Genomic DNA, 24061 nt, shown 5'->3' with positions numbered 1-24061 from the left:
GGCGAGCAGATATTAAATCAAAATTTGAGGTTGCGAGAACCAAATGTAAAGCGATCATTTTAAATGTGTTGGCACCTTTGTCTTTATCAGAGTTACACACCGACTTACAGAAGGCTTTTTTCGTAAGTGTTACTAACAACCTCAAGTAAAAAGCACATCAAACTGGCACCGATTATTGTTAGATACTTTTTACCATTAGAAGGTGTACATGTGAAGCTATTGAATTTTGAGTCCGTTCAGGGTGATACATCGGAAATATTGACTCAAAATATAATTTCAACATTACGTCGTCATGACAGTACAAAAAAAGTAACTGCATTTTATGGCGACAATTATTGTAATACAAATTTTGGAGGTGTGCATAGAAGAGGACAAAATAATGTTTACAGAAGACTTAAACAAGAACTCGAAGTAGATATTGTAGGAATTGGATGTGGTGCACATATTGTACACAATGCACTTCAAAATGCTGTGGATGGTTTACCAATCGAAATTTAAACACTAGTTGTCAAAATATATAAACATTTTCATATCTACACAGTTCGAGTAACTCAGTTAAAGGAATTCTGTGAATTTGTAGATGTGGAATATAAAAACCTAATCCAACATGGAAGTACCAGATTTCTTTCTCTTTTGCCGGCAATTCAGAAAATTCTAAATATATTCGAAAGACTAAAAGCATATTTCCTTTCCCAAGATAACTGTCCACGTGCAATGTGACATTTTTTTGAAAATGAAACGGGTGAGTTATATTTTTGGTTTGTTCATGAACAATTAAACAATTTTAACAAGACTGTACTACTCATGGAAACAAGTGAAGCAAGTTCTACTAACATTATTTTGGAATTAAGAAGATTGAAATCTAATCTTCAAGAATGCATGTACGGCAATTTTGTATCACAAAAAGCGAAACAATTATTATTAAAGAATCTTGGTAGTAGCCAGGATATTGATAAATTTCAAACAGAAGTAACTGATTTTTACAGACGATGAATTTCATACATTGAATTGTGGGAAGACAGTTTCGGAGGAGCCGATATTTACGAATGGATTGAACTGAATCACATATTGAAATGGGACGAAATCAAAGAATCTGCTGAAAACAAAATACACGGTTCGGACAATCGACAAAATATTAATACTGACAACCTTTTTTACGAGCTGTCACTTACGAAAGTTTTTATAGCATCAAAGAATGATGAATGGAATTCGACGACGATACAAATTGATTATGTTTACAAATGGGTTCTACTATTTAAAAATTTTCATGAACAACACATCGATACACCCACCTGGTAAAAATGGTGCAATATATTTTGTGGTTACCAGGCGCCTTCGCTCCTTTAGAGCGTATCTTCTCGATGATGAAACATATTTGGTCGGACGATAGAAGCTGTATGTTGGAGTCTACCGTACAAGCATTACTATATTGTAAATTAAACTTTAATATGACATGTAAAGATTTTTACGAAAAAATAAAAAAAAATAACATTTTATTAAAAAAAGTACATACAAGCGAGAAGTATGAATGGTACAAAAAATAGGTATTTTATTAATCAAAATTTTTGGCAGCAGCTTAATCGTTTTTTTTTATACTTTACCCTATCCACCATTTACTGTCCCGGTTAAGAGTTTTATAATTATGGTAAGCCTAGTCATAGATATATGAGTTGTATGAATGAAAATAAATAATTTCCGTCTTGTCAATGTTTAATATTAGTCTGTTGGTATTATACCAGCGTATAAAACAGTCTTCATTGTCATTTTTGATTCCTCGAGTGTATATGCAGAGACTATTAACGAGGTATCATCAGCAAACATTGATATTATAAGTGCCCTTATGTGATCTGGTAGGTCGTTAATAAAAATTAGGAATATTATTGGTCCCAGAACGGATTCCTGTGGTACTCCTTTATTTGTCCTGTATGGTTCTGAGCTTGATTCTTTCATCTTAACAACACTCTTTCTGTCACTTACTTATGTCAATGTTATGTCTAAGCAGTCAAGAGCTCGTGATAGATCAAAAAATAGTCCTGCCACGTGATTTCTACTCTCTAATTCATCATAAATATGCTCAAATAAGCTGCATGCAGCCGTGAGTGTTGCCTTTTTTGATCTAAAGCCGTGTTGGTTTCTTCTTCATGTGCCTTGTCCGTTCCGAACGTTGGCAATCAACATGGCTATTCTGACTTTGTTTACGGCAGATCTGAATAGTTCAGCAGATGACAATCCGAACTATTGCCGCAAGTTTTGGAGCCACGAGTGTCTTCTCCTCCCTGGACACCGTGTTGGTTTGGAGTTAATAAATTGTATTCTTCTATAAAATTTAACATTCTGTTGTATACAACCTTCTCTATTACTTCGGAAATTATGCTAAGGACAGATACTGATCAATAATTTGAAATATTATGAGGGTCATTCTTTTTGAATATTGGAATAACTTTATTGTTAGGTAGTGAGTGTTTTTGTTTTTCACTGATATATTTAGGACACTTTATGAAGATATGTGTTACCTTAATGTCGCAGTTATATAAGTAACAAATAGGGTGATTTGATTTGGAGATTAGGTAGCTGTGAGTTAGTCTGCTATAACCTTTACGTAAATGGGTTAGATTAACAAACAGCTGGCGATTTAAATTTATCTCGCACCAAGATTCGGTTGAGGATTTTACGATGTGTAGTGTCTATTGTGAAAGATTCCATTCGTTTTTTTATTCATTTGTCAATTTTTCTTTAAGGAACGATTTGTAGTCGAAACAGTCGAAAGTTCCCTAACACTGAAAAGGCACTATGTATTGCTTCCCTGGCATGAAAATCTGCTTGTTTGTTTCCTTGAAGTCCAATGTGTAATGGATCCCATATAAAGCGTACTGGCTGCCTCGCGTTGTTTAGCAAATGTAATTGATCTTTTATTAAAATACCTATGGGATTACTTGTAAAGAACTGTCTGTTACAACTATCGTATGTAATGCACTGAAAGACTTTTTTGGGTACGTATATAAATGAGGACTTGAAGACTTATTGAGTATAGTTCTTTAGAGTAAATACTGCAACTTGAAGATAACTTAAACTGTAATACAATATTCGGAGTTATAACTGCTGATTACACACCATCAATAGTTTAGGATAAATCTGTATATATATGACAATGATCTGGGAAAGAAGTAGGTATGTTGTAAAATGATTGAATAATTTTTGCATGGTAAGTGAGTCTCAAGCTTATTGTATTTAGAAAGAGTTAGATCACATATTGCAAGAGATAAGGTCCAGGGAAAAGGTGTGACTGTATTTTGTCTGATCAAAAAATTTTGGTAATTGAATATTATGGAGAGGGAGAGAGATATATCTTTTGATTCTCCCGTAAAAGGGAGTGTTCGTCCTTTATTTATTTATATAAGTTTCTTTGAAACGTTCAGCTATAGTATGATGGAAAGTGGGATGCGATTTTATCGCACATATGGATGATGCATATATTAATGATAAGTACATTTTTCTTAAATTTAACGGTGGTTCCCCAGTTAAAATTATAACCTTTTAATGGGGTTAGTGCAAAATGCAAATGATACAGACGAGAAGAAATATAGTCCCACAAAACAGTATACATAAAGATGACATTGAAACGGTTGGAAAGTTTACATACCTGGTAGTACAAATATATGCCAACAGATCAGAAGATTAAAAAATACTTCAGAGAATAACGCAGGCAAACAGATTTTATTTTGCCCTCTTTTATATATTTCGGTCTAAAAGTGTCCTCCAAAATACAAAAATGAGAATCTATAAAACCTTAATTCCACCAATATGGCAGTGAAGCATGGGTACTGAAAAAAACATCCAAAAGCAAACTCAACACATTTGAAACAAAAGTACTGAGGAGAATACTAGGACCTGTGAGGGAAAACGGAATCTTCAGAAATCGATACAACAACGAGCTTTATCAACTTTATAAGGAATCACCACTGTCAGGCTTTATTAGAATACAAAGATTGCAATGGGCCGGACATGTGATAAAAATGGGAGAGAATAGACTACCAAAAAGAGCACTGAATGTTGGAATGCAGGGAAAGAGAGCAGTTGAAAAGCCAAGAAAGCGCTAAGAAGACACAGTAAACAGCGACACACAAGCCCTTTTATAAGTCCGTGTATGGAGAAGATCAGCCACAGACAAGCAAGGGTAGAGGCAAAAAATAAAGGAGGCCAAGGTTCAGTTTGGGCTGTGGTGTAGTTAAAGAAAAATGAGAAGTACAAATGCTCCTGGAGCTATTATTAGTGTTGTATTTTGTATGACTTCTAGTTGAGCAAGAAAACTCTTCTTTGCAGATAAGTATACAGCTAATCCATAATCGAGTTTTGATCATACTAGTAAGTTGTAAATATGAATTAAACTTTTAAAATCTGAGCCCAAATTACGATTGCACAGTGCTCGCATTAAATTAAGACCAGATTGACAACATTGCTTAATTTGCATAATATGGTAGTTCCAACATAGTTTCTTATCAAAGATCATTCCTAAAAATTTTAAGTTTTTCACATAAGTTAAGTTGTTTCCATATAACTGAAGATCTGGATTTGTAGAGTGCCGTTTTTTTGAAAATAAAATACATTTGGTTTTGGTTGTAGAAAATTGCACTCCCACAGCTTTTGACCAGTTTTCAAGGTGATTTATTGCACATTGTAAGTTTTTCTTTTTAGAAAGAATTTTTTTTTCTTGAATACACAACCAAATCATCAGTATATAATCTTGCCTTAACAAGTTTTGGAAAGTTTTCTTAGATTTTGTTTATCGCTACTAAGAATAGTGTTGAAATAATAGCGGATCCTTGAGGTGTTCCATTTTTTTTATATGTAGTGCTGAATATTGTACCATTTATCTTAACTTTAAATTGTCTCTTGTTAAGAAAATTATGAATAAAATATAGGATGTTACCTTTGACACCTCAATGACTAAGTGTGTTAAGAATGTCGTATCTCCAAGTCATGTCAAACGCTTTTGATATATCGAAAAAGACAGCAAGACATTTCTGTCCAATTGCAAATGATTTTTGCAATTGGACATTTTGCAAATGAAAGCCGCTTTGTTCATTGATTATTAATTTATTATTTTCCAAAATCAGTAATGAAATGAAAGTAATGGAATTAATCTTGCTTGCGTCCATTTTGTGGGAAACTCATTATTTGTAAAAATTCTGATGTATAGGTTAAGAAGATATTTTCTTTCATTATCTGGTATATTTTGTAAGAAACTAACAGGAATTCCGTCTGGTCCTGGCTCCAATTTTTTGCAGGTACTTAAAGACTGATTAAGCTCTTCCATGGTAAATGTTATATTAAGAGAATTATCTTTAATGCAATTAAAATCTATTAATTGATTTTTAGAAATTTTATAGGTCGTTATTAGATGTTACTATCTGTTTATTTTTGCATAGGAATGGAATCATTTGCTTCCAGATATTTTTCTAACATTTTCCCATACGGTGCTTATAGGCATATTGGTATTAATAGAAGACATAAATTCTTGCCAAGATTGTTTTCTGTTTTTTTTTTAGTTATGTATGTAGCTTGAATCTAATTTCTTATATTCTATGATATTTTGAAATGGAAAGTGAGACAGACCTGCAGACGTTACTAAACACAAGTTGTGATACTGAGGAACAGTGTGGTTTAACAATAAACATAAAGAAAACAAAAACCATGGTTATCAGTAAGAGGGGCAAAGTCATAACAAGGCTCCAGATAAAAAATGAAAATATTGAGCAAGTGGACAAAATGAAATACTTAGGAGTCTGGATTACGGAAGATCTAAATCCTAAATCAGAAATTCGCTCAACAATAGAGCAATCAAGAGCAGCCTTTTTGAAGATAAGGCGATTTCGGAGTAACCAAAAACTCAATCTGCAAATCCGATATCGAATGGTAAAATGTTATATCCACTTTATTCTTCTTTATGGTGTCAAATCCTGGACTGTTAATGTTGACTTAATGAGAAAACTGGAAGCTTTTGAGATGTGGCTTTTTAGGAGAATTTTGAAGATGTCATGGACCGATCATATTACAAACGAAATGGTGTTACATAGAATGGGAAGAGACAGAGAACTTTTGACCACCATTAAAAGGCGAAAGACAGCATATTTGGGGCACATACTTAGAAATAATAAGTATGAGTTGTTGCAGCTAATTCTAAAGGCTAAAATCGAAGGAAAAAGGGGTCCTGGTAAAAGACAAATATCCTGGCTGAAAAACATTAGCGATTGGACCGGGTTATACCGGAACCGGAACATACAGACGCTCTTAAGAAAAGCAGAGGCAGTTATGTTGGATATACTTTTTGAACAAATATTAATCGGCTTTCTTTAGATTCCATTTTAGAATTGGAGTTGTATTAATGTCTTCGTAATTATTATTGAAAGATATTTTGATAGGATAATGATTACTTGCATATAAAAACGGGATTACATCTCATGAAAACTTTAGGATCATATATTGACAAGTCGATAGCTGATGAGGTACCTGTATGAATATTATATCGTGTTGACTGTGCATCATTCAGCAAGTTTAGGTTTTTTAAAAGTAATTATGTTTTTTAAAAATTTTTCTTTGGAATTTATTTCGAGAGACCCCCATATTGGATTGTGACTACTAAAATCACCAACAATTATTCTGGGAGTGGAAATTTGATTTAATACATCTGACATATCTGTTTGTGTGATTAGTAAGGCAGGTGGAATATATATATATGTATATATATATATATATATATATATATATATATATATATATATATATATATATATATATATATATATATATATATATATATATTGTTATGATGTATTATTTGTTTGAATGATGAGCAATGAGTATTTTTAATAATATATAGGGTTTTTATCGCGGTTCTCAAATAATTAGTTTGTAAGTACTTTTTTAAATTATCTTTATTATAACTATTATGAAACACGCATATATATCTAACCTAGCCAATGTAAATTTAAAATAAACTATCTTTAAATTGATATTCTTATAAAACTAATTAAATTCTATAGACAATGTAAAATTTAAACAAACTATCTTCAAAATTGAAATTGTTATGACACTAACTAAATTATATTAACAAAATTTTGTACCTTTCTTTCACTGAATGCCTAAATGAACTGTTTTCCACTATATAGATTCTAATCACCACTGAATGTCTTCGTACTTCAGTTATCCTTGTTTTTTGTGAAATTACTTTTTCCAATTATCAGCTTCTACCAATTTAAGATATAGTTTTCTTCACCAGCATTTATACACCACCAACCAAACCAGCAAACAGCATTTATATTTATTCTTCTTTTCAATATACCAATATCCAATTATTATAAGTTGATTTATACTAATCTCCAACCATAATATAATTTAATTTCTTCCAATATACTTTTTTTTAATCTTCAATAATTATTTGTGTATAATTATAAATGTGCATTAAATTATATGCATAATTTTTAATCTTCATTTAACTCACTATATTAAACAATTTGACTATTTGTACCTGATTCACTGACTCCAACTAACTTTCATATTTCTTACTAAACTTTTCTGACTGACTTCTTGAAAATTCTGAACAATTTACTTCACTATTCACTAACTAAATGTGTCTACTAACTTTCATAATGAACTGGCCTGACTTCTGACTAAAAACTGCCCCCTTGAATCCACATCACGGGTATTTATATCTTTTTGGATCTTCCAGAATCATCTGGTAAGAAACCATGTTCGATCTCGTTCTATTTCTTCGATATGGATGTTCTCGAAAAAATATCTGTTCCATCCACCGACATAATCATTATTCCAGAATGTTTGACCGTAAACAATGGTCACACTCTGCACTCTGGAGAATTCGTTAATGTTCCATTGATAATTTTGTTGACATTTAGGCTTTTCAGATCAGAATAAACATTCAAATTAGTAACTTACACTCTAATTTAATAAAATACACAATTCAAACAATATATTATTATAACCCCACTTTATATTCCTTATAATTCTTAATTTCTATCTGTCACTTCGAGAGTATTTTTGGTTGCCTATGCACATGGCTCACTTAAATATATTTACAACATTTAAATACAACTTTTTACAATTATTATATGATAATTTCTTAAAAATAACCTCACATAAATAATTTTTATTAAATTCTCTAGTATATAACTTATTTAAAACAACCAAATATCTAATATTATGTAGTATATAACTTATAAATTATTTTCTATAAACCCTAATCGTATCAATACCCCAAAATAATATTTAAAATAAATAATTTACTTATTATTTTTTTAAATATTAATTTTCTCATACCTTATTAAATTTAATAAATTAATAATTCAATTTTTTTTTTTTATTATTTAAAATGTGTTAAATACATCCCTGTTCGCTGTCTATGTCAAAGCAGAGAACAACGGAGCACAGTTCGGCTATTCTATGGTCAAACTGTCATGTCAAATGGGGCAATGGATGCGATATCAGAGAATAAAATATAACCTTAATTAAAAATATAATCGATATGGTGTTCTGTTTGTTTATAGACAAAATCTAGGAATTATTTCCATTCAAAATAACTTTCATCAATATAAATTGGTAAGTTTTTTTTCACTTTATTATATTAGAAAGACATTTTTATAGCAATTATAGTATCAATTTTGTGTCTAACCCCAAATTATGATTTTTAGGGTACAAATTAATTTCCATATATACAAAATTCAACAAGTATGATGTCAAATTGATTCAAAATAATGAAATCTACCATCTACCATTTAACAAATCAAGTCTATTGAATAAAATGGATATATCAGTAAGTTATTAGTGTTATTATATTTGTGTTAAAGGTATAGAAATCATTATTCAATCTCTTCATGATATTGAAAAATGTCGTTGATATGAAATATGCCTCTTAGTCTGTTCTCTGCATCTATTAACACATAACTATTTAGTCCATTCTGATTTTCAATTGTATATGGACCTTCAAACATTGGTTGTAATTTCTTACAACGGTTTTCTTTAACATTACTTTTTCTAAGTGAACGAATTAACACTAGGTCTCCTTTTTGAAATGTGATTGGTTTTTTTATATTTCGATTTTGTCTTCTGATATATTTTTCAGCTTTCCTCCTAATTCGGTTATTCACTTTCTGCATTACTTGTTCTAACATATCCTGATTATATTCACTAATCCACTTTCTGTTTCCTATATGGCCAAACATTAAATATTCTGGTACTTCCTCTGTATTCAAATTATGTGTATTATTTAAAAAATACTCTACTTGTGTTATATGTTGCTGCCAAGTTTCGTGTTGATTTTGGCACAGTATCCTTAAATATTTTATAACTTCTTTAATATATCTTTCTGCAGGATTTGCCTGTGGATGTCTGATACTTGTAAAATGAATGTTGATTCCCTTTTTCTCACAAAATGTCCGAAATTTTTGGTTGTTAAAATATGTAGCATTATCTATTATGCAATTTCTAAATGGTCCTATTTCTTCGAAAAATTGATTAATATATAATTTTAATGTTTTAACATTTGTTCTAGAGCAGGAATATAGTTTAATAAATTTTGTATATAAATCAACTATCACTAGTATATGCTTTTTTCCTGTTGGACTGAGAAGTAAATTTGAAATAAAATCCATGGAAACTGTATTTAGTTTTTCATATACAACATTAGATTTATATGTGTTCTGGTTTTTGAAATTCTTTTCTTTGTTTAGTTGATATATTGGGCATTGGGTAGTAATTTCTTTTGCTATACTTATGTCATTCTTTGCAAAATAATTGTCCCTAAATAGCATCCATAGCTTTCTTGAACCAATATGCATATAATTGTTATGTAAAGTTTTCAATATTTTCTTTGCTAAAGTTCTAGTTATTACATATACTTCTATGCCATTTATTATTTTATAATATACCCCATCTTTCCTAAGGACTTTTTGTTTTTCACTCAAAGTGATCTGATCTCTTATAATTTCTTCTTTAGAATATAATCCAGTACTTTCTACTAATTGATTTAATCCAATTTTTATTGTTCGCTGCCTTTTTTGTGGTATATTTTCTAACCTTGATAAAGCATCTGCCACTATATTGGATTTTCCAGAAATGTATTTGATTTCAAAGCAGTATTCACTAAGTATTAGACTCCACCGATGTATTCTACTGTTTCCATATTTGTTATTTAATATAGACGTTAAAGCTTGGTGATCTGTTTCTATTGTAAATTCATTACCCAACAAATAAAATCTTAATTTTGTGACACAGTGTATTATACTTGTTAGTTCTAATTCTGAAACTGAGTAACCCTTTTCATGTGGCTTTGTAATTCTTGAAATGAATTGTATTGGGTATTCGACCCCATCATGTATTTGTAATAATACCCCTGATAATCTCTCTATTGATGCATCTGTTCTTAATATGAATGGCTGTGTGTATTCAGGATAGTATATTTTCAAATTTGACAGAAAAATGTTTTTAATCTCTTGGAATGCTAGTTCTCTTCTCTGATCCCATCTCCATTTTACACCTTTTCTCAGTAGTTCAAGTAATGGAATTTCTTTTATACTTAGATCTGGTATCATCCTTTTATAATAATTAATTATTCCAATAAATCCTCTTAAAGTTCTTAAATTGTGTGGTGTTTTATATTCCTGAATGACTTGTGTCCGTTCTGGATCCATTTCGATTCCCTTAGTGTTAAGTTTATAACCTAGATATATGACTTCTTTTTGAAAAAATGTACATTTTTCTTGATTTATTTTTAGTCCAACTTTGTCTAATCTATTTATTATAATTTTTAGGTGTTTCTCATGATCTTCAGCCGTTTTAGAAAAAATTAATATATCATCAATGTAGTGAATTACAAAATGTTCATATTGATCCAAAATATCATGAAGACATCTACATAGAGCACTGCAAGATGATTGAAGTCCAAATGGTACTACTTTGAATTGATATACTACTCCATCTATCTGAAATCCTGTATACTGTCTACTTTTTCTTTCTAGAGGTATTAACCAAAAGCTATGCTGTAAATCAATTTTAGTGAAAAATGACATTCCTGTAATTCTTCCTAGTATTCCATCTATACTCATTGGTGCTTCAAATTGCTTTTCAGTGATCTCGTTAATATTCCTTGCATCCAAACATAACCTGATTTCACCTGATCTTTTACGCACTACTACTATAGGGTTGATAAAACGTGTATCTGCCTTCTCAATGATTCCATCTTCTAACATATTATTAATTGTTTTGTTTACTTCTTCTCTGTATTTATATGGTATTGGGTATGATTTTGTTTTAAAATCTTTTTCTTCTTTAACTTTTATACTATGGATATAATTTTATGCAATTCTATTTTCTTTATTGACAAGTCCCTTGTGTTGCTGCAATATGGAAATGACGATTGATTTATATTCTTCAGGGCAATTTAAAACTTTTATCATATCTTCTTCTTTACAAATAAAATTATTCTTCATTATGTACTCATTATTCCTTGCTTCCAATTTTACGCACTCCGCCTCGTAGGCATCCATCTGCTTAAAATTTCCATTCCTTAAATATTCACTACAATAATTATTCTTTACATTCTTTTGGGACATTTCCCTATCATCAAAATACATTTCTTCTTCATAAACATCATTATTTTCTTTTAATAATATCCTATCAACTCTTATTCCTTCTTCTACCTCATCTTTCTGCATAAATTTAATTATTTGCCCTTCCAAAGTTACCATTTTTTCTTCAAAATCTATCTTTACTTTCTTCTTTTCCAATTCATCATTTCCCATTAATATATCAACACATAAATCCTTGACAATAAATCCTTGCATATTAATTTCTTTATTAAGAATATTAATTTTAAAATTGGCTAGTTTATCAATTTCACCCAATTTCTTATTATTTGCACCAATAATTTTAATTTTTGGAATCTTTATTATATCTGATAGTTTTAATGTATTAAAAATAAAATTCTCCGAGACTAATGTACTTTCTGAACCAGTATCTATCATAATTTTAATCATTTTATTTTTGGCCAAAGCATTTATATAAATTAAATTAATAGAATCAATAATTTTCTCTTCATCTAAAGAAATAAATTCAGAAGGTTTTTCATAATAGCAATGGCCTAACTTGTAATTCAGAAAGTTTACTGCACAAAATTTTGATTATTAGAATTGTCAGATTGTATCTGACCACTTGGATCTGATGTCCTATGTCTTTCCCTACTATGACTTCTACTCACATTTTCTTGCCTTGTACGATTTCGTTCCCTGTCTTCGCAGCTCCTATTCCTTCGAACACAATTTACCTGTCTGTTATAGTTAGGTCGCTCTGTATTTCTTCTATTGTTAAAATCTTGTCTATTATTATTAGTACTGTTATTAAAATAATGTTTATTATAATTACTGTTATTATTATTAAAATTTTGTAAATTATTACCATATCTATAATTATTATATGATTGTCTATATTGTTGGTTATCATTTTTATTATATTGAAAGTTATTATTGTTTTTTCTGTTGTTATTATTACTTGTCATATTGCCTCTTTGTATTCTTTGAATAAAATTAATAAAACTATCTATTGTTTGAATATTTTGTACAGTTACGGTTTGCACAACATCAGCATCAAAATGTCTAGATACATTTAAGACTGTTTCATCCTCTCTAAGTGGTGGTTCTAAATATTTTGCAACTGTTATCAATTTCAATGCATAATCTACCATATTTGATTTTAAATTTTGATTATACTTTCCAAAATATAGAATTTCTCTAAACTTGGCTTGCTCTAATTCACCCCAATAATAATTTAAAAATTTATTTTCAAATGTTTGAAAATTATCTAAATCATTCTCAATACTAGCAAACCAAGTTGCTGTATTGTCATTTAATGTCATTCTAATATAATCTTTAATATCATTAATATTATTCACAAATCTTAATTTATGTTTTAAACTATTTATGTATACTCTAGGATGCAAATTTTTTATATTACCAGAGAATTTAATCCCAGTCTCATTTGTTAAATTTAAGTAAGGTCTCCCTATGTCTCTCATTTGTGAAATATCATCTATTCTCTGTTCCACATTTCTTATTTGATTACAATTTATTTGGATATTTTGTTGTATATCGTCTAATTTTTCTTCTGTGTTTCTCCTGTCTTCGTTAATTTTTACTTCTAAGTTACATTTCTGTAACTCTATTTTCTGTTCTATATCTATCTAATTATCTTGAATAATCCTCTTTACTTCTGTCCTCTCATTGTCTATCCTTTTCTTGTAGTCATTCCGTATACTTTTTATTTCATTTGCTACTTTTTTCTCTGCAGCTTCAAGTTTTTTATCCATTTGTTTTACAATTTTATTATTATTATCTTCTATTTTCTTTTCTAATTTTCTATAATTCTCTTCCAATTTCTGTTCCATTTTTTTTATGTCTTCTTTGACTTCTTTTGAATTCTCTTCCAATTTTTTTATGTCTTCTTTGATTTCTTTTGAATTCTCTTCCATTGTCTTGTTCATCTGCATCATTAATGACATCAAAGCTGCCATATTGACATTTTCCTCTCTTTCTGGATTCATTTCTGCAGTATCTTGTGGAACTTGAACTAAACTCTCCTCTTGTATAGGTTGTGTTTCTACTTCCACATCTTCTTCATTCTTTTTGCTTCTTGTACCTTTCTTTCCTTGAGACATTTTGAGACTTTACTTGTTCAAATATAATTAAAAATAAAATCTATAATTTTTTCTTTCTACACATAATTAATTTAATTATATGAGAGCACTTATCTTCCCAAACTAATTCTTTTAAATAGAGAGCCACCGCGTTGGGTGCCAAATTGTTATGATGTATTATTTGTTTGAATGATGAGCAATGAGTATTTTTAATAATATATAGGGTTTTTATCGCGGTTCTCAAAGAATTAGTTTGTAAGTACTTTTTTAAATTATCTTTATTATAACTATTATGAAACACGCATATATATCTAACCTAGCCAATGTAAATTTAAAATAAACTATCTTTAAATTGATATTCTTATAAAACTAATTAAATTCTATAGACAATGTAAAATTTAAACAAACTATCTTCAAAATTGAAATTGTTATGACACTAACTAAATTATATTAACAAAATTTTGTACCTTTCTTTCACTGAATGCCTAAATGAACTGTTTTCCACTATATAGATTCTAATCACCACTGAATGTCTTCGTACTTCAGTTATCCTTGTTTTTTGTTAAATTACTTTTTTCAATTATCAGCTTCTACCAATTTAAGATATAGTTTTCTTCACCAGCATTTATACACCACCAACCAAACCAGCAAACAGCATTTATATTTATTCTTCTTTTCAATATACCAATATCCAATTATTATAAGTTGATTTATACTAATCTCCAACCATAATATAATTTAATTTCTTCCAATATACTTTTTTTTAATCTTCAATAATTATTTGTGTATAATTATAAATGTGCATTAAATTATATGCATAATTTTTAATCTTCATTTAACTCACTATATTAAACAATTTGACTATTTGTACCTGATTCACTGACTCCAACTAACTTTCATATTTCTTACTAAACTTTTCTGACTGACCTCTTGAAAATTCTGAACAATTTACTTCACTATTCACTAACTAAATGTGTCTACTAACTTTCATAATGAACTGGCCTAACTTCTGACTAAAAACTGCCCCCTTGAATCCAAATCACGGGTATTTATATCTTTTTGGATCTTCCAGAATCATCTGGTAAGAAACCATGTTCGATCTCGTTCTATTTCTTCGATATGGATGTTTTCGAAAAAAATATCTGTTCCATCCACCGACATAATCATTATTCCAGAATGTTCGACCGTAAACAATGGTCACACTCTGCACTCTGGAGAATTCGTTAATGTTCCATTGATAATTTTGTTGACATTTAGGCTTTTCGGATCAGAATAAACATTCAAATTAGTAACTAACACTCTAATTTAATAAAATACACAATTCAAACAATATATTATTATAACCCCACCTTATATTCCTTATAATTCTTAATTTCTATCTGTCACTTCGAGAGTATTTTTGGTTGCCTATGCACATGGCTCACTTAAATATATTTACAACATTAAAATACAACTTTTTACAATTATTATATGATAATTTCTTAAAAATACCCTCACATAAATAATTTTTATTAAATTCTCTAGTATATAACTTATTTAAAACAACCAAATATCTAATATTATGTAGTATATAACTTATAAATTATTTTCTATAAACCCTAATCGTATCAATATATATATATATATATATATATATATATATATATATATATATATATATATATATATATATATATATATAATATATATATATATATAGTGTATATATATTATATATATATATATATAATATATATATATATATATATATATATATATATATATAATATATATACACTCAGGTGCAAAAAAATCGATCCATGGGTATTATTTGCTGAAAAAAGAAAACGTTTAAAGATATTAGTTTTAAATCAGGTATATATGTAAAAGTATATGTTAGATTAAAATAATTTTTACAGATTATCCAAAAAAAAAACATTTATTTATAAAGACATACGCCAAAACTCAAAAATACAAGAATATTCAAAACTTTCTGAAATTAAGAAAAACATTGATAATAAATCAATATCTAGTGTTTCCCCCTCGGGCCCTTATACTCGTGCTCGAAGACGTCTTCCCATCATCCTTCCTATTGATGTTCTATGGAATTGAGATCGGGACTGCAAGCTGACCAGTTCATATGGACAATTCCCACCTCCTCTATATATTAGTTGACGATTCTAGCACGATGAGGACGCACGTTGTCGTCCATAAAAATAAAATTAGGTCCAATGAAAGGAGCAAAAGGTATCACATGCTAATCTAAAATACTTGTTATGTATCTTGCAGCAGTCATAGAACCTCTATCTACAATAACTTAATCAGTATGGGCTTCTGAACTGATACCAGCCCAAACCATAACGGAGCCTCCCCGATAACTTATTCTTTCCGCAATATTACATTGAAAATATCGCTCTCCGTGTCTTCTCCAAACTCTTTCTCGGCCGTCTGGTGACCTTAGACAAAATCTGGACTCATCTGAGAACAATACATTGCTCCAATCTGCATCACTCCAGTTTTCATGTTCTCTTGCAAAAGCAAGGCGAGCTCTGTGATATTCTATGGGAACTCTGTGATGTATTGGAGATATGGCTGGCCTTCTGGATAATAAATTACCTTCTACAAGTCGTCGACGAACTGTCCATCTGCTTACATCCACATTTCTCACTTCGCTCAGACGATTTGCCAGTTCAACTGAAGTTAGATGCCGATTTCTCAAACATGATGAGACCAGAAATCGATCATTTTTTTCAGATGTTACCCTTCTATGACCTGATCCTGGTCTTCTTGTGAAGTTACCGGTGTCGCTAAAACGCCGAACTGCTCTTTGAACCTAAGATCGACTAACACCCAACATTTCAGCTGCATAATATTGGCTACGACCATCTTGAATTAAAGTCACCGCCCTTGCAGCATCTGTCGGAGTTAGAGACATTTAGGAAGGATAATTAAATAAAAATATAACACGTTTTGAAAATAAAATTACTACACTAGTATGGTTGTTGAATTAAAAACAACATTCAAAAAATATCTACTTGCTTCAGACCCTTTTTGACAAAAACCTGAAATACCAATTTGTTTTAAGAAATATAAAAAGCAATATTAAAAATATTATTTTATTTCTCGTATACGAGGATACACCTAAATTTACATACGTAATTTAATGTCTCTAAAATTATACAACTTCAAATAAATAAGAAATAAGGAATGGATCGACTTTTTTGCACCTGAGTGTATATATATATATATATATATATATATATATATATATATATATATATATATATATATATATATATATATTTTATTGTGGAAAGGACACTGATACTCCTACTACTTCTAATTTACTATTGATTAATAATGCTTCCGATTCATGTTTTTGGTTAACATATGTAATAACTTCTCCACTGGCAATATTTGCGTCGTTTCGGTGATTTGCAGTTTTCTTAGACCATTCAGAGCGATTTTCACTCTAAAATACTTTCCCATTCTTCTTTATGTTCTGACTATTGGTTCTTCTAAGTTGGTGTTCTTTTTTATTTTAGAAAAGTCTCCCCGAAATTTCTGTCACCAAATTTTACCTTCTTTGACGAACCAGCCATATTTTTATTGGTAGATTTATTAGTTGTTAATAAATTAAGTAAAACTTGGAAATCACATCATATGATTAATTTGAACATGTTATTACAGCCGTGCAGTTTGGGAGACGTCAAAAATATTTTTTATGAGTCATTATTCAAGAAGAAACTCCACTTGAGTTCGAACCGATATGGTGTGCGATTTGGAAAAATATAAAGAGTTCGAAAACGGAAAACGTCTAAGAGACCTCACGTTTGTCATTACAGGTCTACTGTCTAACATAATAAACCCTCTAAATTTCATCTCCTTGATTTATTTTTTTTATTGTGATAAGGTCATACAATTCAAGTGTACCATAAATTATAATATTATAGGTCCACTTGACATTTTCCAGTTTGTAATTAAAAATATTTATTAATTCTATTCTCTATCTCTATTAATTACGGACTGTTGAAATAATTTTGGAGCATACTGTATATTCACTTTTTTTGGAAGTTTGTGTAAAACATAATTATTACTCAAACGTTTTTAAATTGAATCTAATAATCTCATTTGATTTATCTAATCTCTTATGACAACAATGGATATATTTTTATTCACTCGTTCAAACTCTTTCTAATAAATATATTAATTTACTATATGTGCTTTTACTCTTTTGAATATAAATAATGCATACCCATTAATTTGTTAAAAGTGTGTACCTATTCCAGACAGACGCAAGTTTCTAAAACCGCTTAATTAAATATATAGCAAATTATCTCGCTGGGAAAACCAAATTTGTTGAGAAAGTCAATTAGTTAATTACAGAAATTCATTAAATCAGGATAAGATCTTATTTTTGGTAAAATTATAAATAATCGGTAAAAAATTATTATATTTGTCCGCCGTACAGTCACAATTGTAACTTTTAAATATTTATATTTCTATACTTTGTTATTTATAAAACATATAAATACAAAACACAAAATGTTAAGATCATTTTGTAATCAAACATGTTCCTTTTGATTGTTATTCTTATTACTTCCACGGAGTACAATAAGTCATGTACGCACTTTGCAATTTTGGGAATAACTTGTTTTCTGCAATTATAAATTTTTTTCTAATCTAATGTTCATCTATCGCTACATTTAACTACACTATTATATATTTTTAGGGTTTTATTAAATGTTTTGCAAATTAACCAGTAATTTACTAACTAATTGTCAATAAGTAGCACAGACTTGCCCTTTTCGTTTAACATTTCACTTTTCAAATTTCTCCATGATGGACTTTTTCTTCCTTAGGTACCGTCTCCTCTAAGGATGTTGGTAATCATCACAGCTATTTTCACTTTTGAGATTGCAGCTCTCAACAAGTCGACGGAACTGCAATTATACCACTTTCTGAGATTGTTGAGCCAGGAGATGCGTCTTCTTTCAATACTTCGTTTTCCTTGTATTTTTCCCTACAATATGGTTTGTAGCAACACATATTATTTATCCCCTTTCATAACGTGGCCGAGATATTGTACATTTCTTATCTTAATCGTATTCATGATTTCCATTTCCTTTGTCATCTTTCTGAAGACCTCAACATTTGTTATTCGGTCTAGCCAACTTATTTTTAATATCATTCAGTGGGTCCACATCTCGAATGCTTCAAGTCGATCGCTCACCTCTTTTTTTAAGGTCCAGGCCTTCACCCCACACTGCAGCACCGAAAACACATATGAACGTAATATTCTTATTTTGAGTTGCAAACTAAGGTCTCTACTGCACAGTATTTTTCTCATCTTATTAAATCTTGCTCTAGCTTGTCCAATTCTCATTTTCATTTCTTCTGTACACTCGTTATTTTCATTAATAATTCTACCAAGATATGTGTATTTTTTTACTTTTTCTATTGGAACCCCTCTTATGTTTAAAATGTCTTGTTAAACATTTTTGCATAAGGACATTAAATAAAAAATAATGCCTCTCGTGTACTCATGGCATTCCTAAATCTAAATTTTGTTTCAGTGATATCATGATGGACTAAAGACATTCAAACTGTAACTAAAGTAATGCCATTGAGATACGCATCACCCCTATCTCTTATTATAAAATGTCAGGAAAAATAATAATTATTAATCTTTTCTTAGAAATATATCACTTGCAATTTCTGACACGGAAAAACTCAATTAGATATTGAATAAGGGAATATGAGCTCTAACTTTATACTACTTTAGTGATAATATCGCTATAAAATTTTAAATAAGAAGTAGTTTTGTATTGACGTAACTACAAAGTTTGAGAAATATTTATTAAAAATTTTACAACGTGTACCTACTAGAGCCATTTTTAAATTATCTTTTTTAAGAAATCCCGGTATTAGCTTATGTAGAGGAAGGACGCTGAACTGAGTAGGGGTACTTTAGTAGTTTGTGCAAGACATACTTGGTGGGGAAGTCTTCAACCCCGACACTGCGCGTCCCAATGGCTGCTAGGGAACGTTCGTGTAGATATGCAGGACAGGTATGAATAAGGCTTTGCCAAATAAGTACCCGCGGATCAACTGAGAACATGACACAGGTCAGCAGCTGTGTCATTAGTAGCCCGTAGCTAAGGAATACAATTCCTGACAGGTGCGGTACCACAAAGTCGCAGGCGAAAATCAAATACTGATTTAACCGGCTGTGATACTGCAAACACTCACCAAACTGTCCGGCAAGCGTAGTGTTTTAATACCAATATACCCCTCAAAACACAACATGTTGAACTTCCACACCGAAAAACCGGTCAGCCTCTCTGAAGGAGACACAAGCTCAACAAAACGCGCTGAAATAGATACGAACAAATAAAAACAGTTACTATTAGACTCATACAACATCAAATCGATGGCTAAAGATGAAAAAGTCTACGAATTAAAAAAAGTACTATCCAAGAATTACCATCGAGAATTACCGACCAATATCCTTGCTCTCACATCTGTATAAATTACTAACTAAAATCATAACCAACCGCCTAACACATAAGCTCGATTTCTATCAACTTATCGAGCAGGCTGGATTCAGAAAACATTTTAGTACCATAGACCACTTGCACACCGTAAGAACACTGATAGAAAAATGCACCGAGTATAATGTTCCAATTCATATGGCGTTCGTCGATTTCCATAAAGCATTCGATTCCAGTAAATTATGGGCAGTGCTTGAATCTCTAGAAAATGCACGTATAGATTCAAGATACACTAACATAACTAAAAACATATATGAAAATGCCACCATGCAGATAAAGCTGGACGAAAGCACAAAAACTAATCCCATAAGACTACAACGGGGAGTAAGACAAGGAGACACCATCTCTCCCAAACTATTTACCCTTGCTCTAGAAGACATTTTTAAGAAACTAGAATGGAACAATAAGGGTATCAACGTCGACGGATCATACTTAAACCACTTGCGATTCGCAGATGACATAGTTTTAATAGCCGATAATATCCAAGAACTAAATGATATGTTACAACAATTAAATGCAGTTTCAGGAGCGGTAGGCTTAAAAATGAACTACAGCAAAACAAAAATACTGAGCCGAGACCAGACAATACAAAATCATACCATAGAAAATGTTGAACATTATGTATATCTAGGTCATGTTATCAAACTAGGAAAACCAAATCAAGATGCTGAAATTAAAAGAAGAACACAACTGGCATGGGGCGCTTTCGGCAAATTAGCATATATCTTGAAAAACACCTCCATTCCTGTAAACTTAAAGAAAAAGGTGTATAACACATAAATACTACCAGTTTGTACTTACGGCTTGGAGACAGTAGCCCTTACCAAAAAATCTGCTAAAAAATTAGAAACAACGCAAAGCAAAGAGCAATGGAACGAATCATGCTTGGAATATCACTAAGAGACAAGATTATAAACACCGAGATAAGACGTAGAACGAAGATTAGAGATATTGTGGAAGAAATTGCAAAAATGAAATGGCGCTGGGCAGGTCACGTAGCCCGATATAATGACAACAGGTGGACACGGAGAATTCTAGAATGGAGACCAAGGACGACAACAAGAAGCACGGGAAGACCTTAAATAAGATGGGTAGATGACATAAGAACAGTGGCAGGTAAACAGTGGATTAGATTGGCGCAAGATAGAGAAAGATGAAAGCAATTGGGAGAGACCTACATTCAGGAGTGGATGGAAAATGGTTGACAAAGAAGAAGAAGACTATCCAAGATAAAGTGGGATATTGTAGCAGTGTCAAAAGTGAAAAGAAGAAGCGAACAATGCATTATCTAAACTCTGGAAATTGCCTATACTATAAAGGGAAAATAGATGAAACATATGGTGGAGTAGGATCTCTTGTCAAAAAGTATCTCACACCATACATTTCTACATATAAAAGCGTTTCTGATGGAGTAACTTATATTATAATAGACCTAGATAATAAAACCAAGATCAAGGTTATACAAGTGTATGCTTCCACAATAACACATCAGGAAGAGGTAGTTGAAATATTCTACGAAGATTTAATAACAGCATTGGAAGAAAATGATACAAAGTATACCATCATTATGGGAGATTTCAACGCAAAATTACGTAAAAAAAAGAAAATACTGAAACTAAAATAGAGATGAGGCCTGGTTATGGCACACGAAATGAAAGAGGAGAAAAATTATATAACTTCTTAGAACAACAAAATTTATATGCCATGAATACACACTTCAAGCAACCAGCAAACCAAAAATGGACGTCGATATCTTCCGATAAAAAGACGAAAAATGAGATCGATTACTTCTTGTGTGGAAACAAAGACATTTTTGAAGATAAACTGCTCTTAATCGTTTCACAACTGGCAGCGATCATCGTCTTTTAAGAGCAAGGATTCTTGTTAAACCGACGAGAACCAGTAGAGACAGGCCACGTAATAATTATTGTAATCAGATAGATCAAACTAAAATGCGACAAAAGGGAGATGAGTACAGAGAATTCCTAAGAAAACAATTTGTAGAACATTATCAACAATAATATTCCAACATGAACACAACTAATAAAGAAATGCAACGAAAGCTCTTGAAAGCAGGACTGACTGTTGCAAAGCAAACAAAAAAAAAAGAAGACAAAAGAAGTGATGAAACAAAATGGTTGATGAAAAAGAGACGCACATTTCTAAGCGAAGGAAAGTGAAGCACCGATGGTTTCAAAGAATTGAATAAATAAATAAAGAAGGGAGCACGGAAAGATTTAGGGATCTACAAACAAAATAAGGTAGAAAAAATAATAGAAAACACCGAGGCCTGAGAAGAAGACCACAAGAGAAGCAGAAGAAGACCACAAATGAGATGAGCTGATAACATTGTGAAGATCAAAGGACACAACTAGAAGCAAGTGGCACAAAATAGAAAACACTGGATTGATTTGGGGGAGGCCTATGTCCAAAGTTGGATTACTTAATGCTGAAGAAGAAGAAGAAGAAATATATGGTCAGAGCGAATCTGCCTATTACCCTTATCTATAGGGTAATAAAATCTGGTTTATGCCTGTAGTTTTACCCGAATACTTTGCGTATAATCCAAATTAACTGGATAATAGGCAAAGGAGATTAATAACTTCTTGATTTATATGAGTCATTCTAGATATATTCAATGTCAAATAGATAAAGCAGTACATTTTAAACTTTTGTATAAATAACACAATTAAGGTTTAAATTTTATTTGCTTGATTATTTCATTATAGAGAAATCACAATACAGACAATTGTATTAAGACAAACGTATGGATTGTAGAATCGCTGCTCTATTGATCATTGTCTTGGTATAACGTATTGATGCAAGATTTGTTTGTTTTTTACCATTGTTTGTTACTATTATTTACAACAACAAATCAAATAAATTCTATAAAATTTGATTAAATCTGAAAGAGGTCACGAAACATTGGAGCATGTAACAATGCTAGAACATTAATGTGTCAAATCTCTTTTTAATAATCTTTGTGGTTTTTGTTTTGAATATTAACAACTAATATACCATAAAATATAAGCTGTAATACAATATGATACTTTTTAACATATTAGAAAGTGGACCATTACGTCCAACGAAAGTTTTTGTGCCATTATTTAGACTTGATTGAATTTATAAAAATTATGCGATCACACAAACGTTAAAAATGCTGTATCTGAACAAGCAGATAAAGCTAAGAAATTTAATGCTGAGTTTGAAGCTATATATAAAAAAAAATATTAGGAGATAAGTGCAATGAAATTGACATTAAATTTTATTTATTTAGGTTTATTCTCCAGAAAGGTTAATTTTGCAATAATACGCAATCTGTAATAAAGATGTGACTTTAGACAACCCATAATTGCAAAGCTATTTGTTAGATCATTTATTATTGTAGTTATACTTAAATTTATGCAATAATTTATAATCTACAAGTTAAGAAAAATAATGCCCTTAGAAAGAAACTCATCCAAAACAGTATATCTTCCATCACTCACCTGCTGACTCACACTGATTTACAATCAGTAAAATACAAGCAGCTACTACATGAAACCTCATTGAAAAGTTCATACCTATACCTACCTTGTGAACCACTATACTGATAACAATATAACACATTACACAAAAACACTTATCCTATGCATTATCTTTTTATAAATCACGTTTTTATATGGATTTTTATCTCTATTAATACTTCAATTGAAATTTAAAACAAGGTCTTGAGAACAGAATATCCCTTATTAAAGGGTTTGTGTGTCTGTGCTTGTTGTGTATGTGATTTATATTTTTTGAGATTCCTGTGTGTTACTATAGTTTGAGATATTATATTCAATTGTTCCTG

The 24061-nt window shown here is 30.6% G+C and overlaps 1 protein-coding gene across 1 annotated transcript in view; it reads right to left on the bottom strand.

Moving 5' to 3' along the window:
- Window positions 1–23854, bottom strand: part of LOC140449357 (trypsin-1-like) — a 63598-nt gene extending 39744 nt beyond the window's left edge. Inside the window, exon 1 of the mRNA XM_072542504.1 lies at window positions 23718–23854. Coding sequence (XP_072398605.1) covers window positions 23718–23838 — 121 coding nt within the window. The 5' untranslated portion in view covers window positions 23839–23854. The remainder of the gene's footprint in view (window positions 1–23717) is intronic.
- Window positions 23855–24061: the final 207 nt, after the last annotated feature.

This window comes from Diabrotica undecimpunctata, chromosome 1, assembly GCF_040954645.1.
Source record: "Diabrotica undecimpunctata isolate CICGRU chromosome 1, icDiaUnde3, whole genome shotgun sequence".
Classification (NCBI taxonomy): Eukaryota; Metazoa; Arthropoda; class Insecta; order Coleoptera; family Chrysomelidae; genus Diabrotica; species Diabrotica undecimpunctata.
This window is presented reverse-complemented; position numbering and strand designations above follow the sequence as displayed.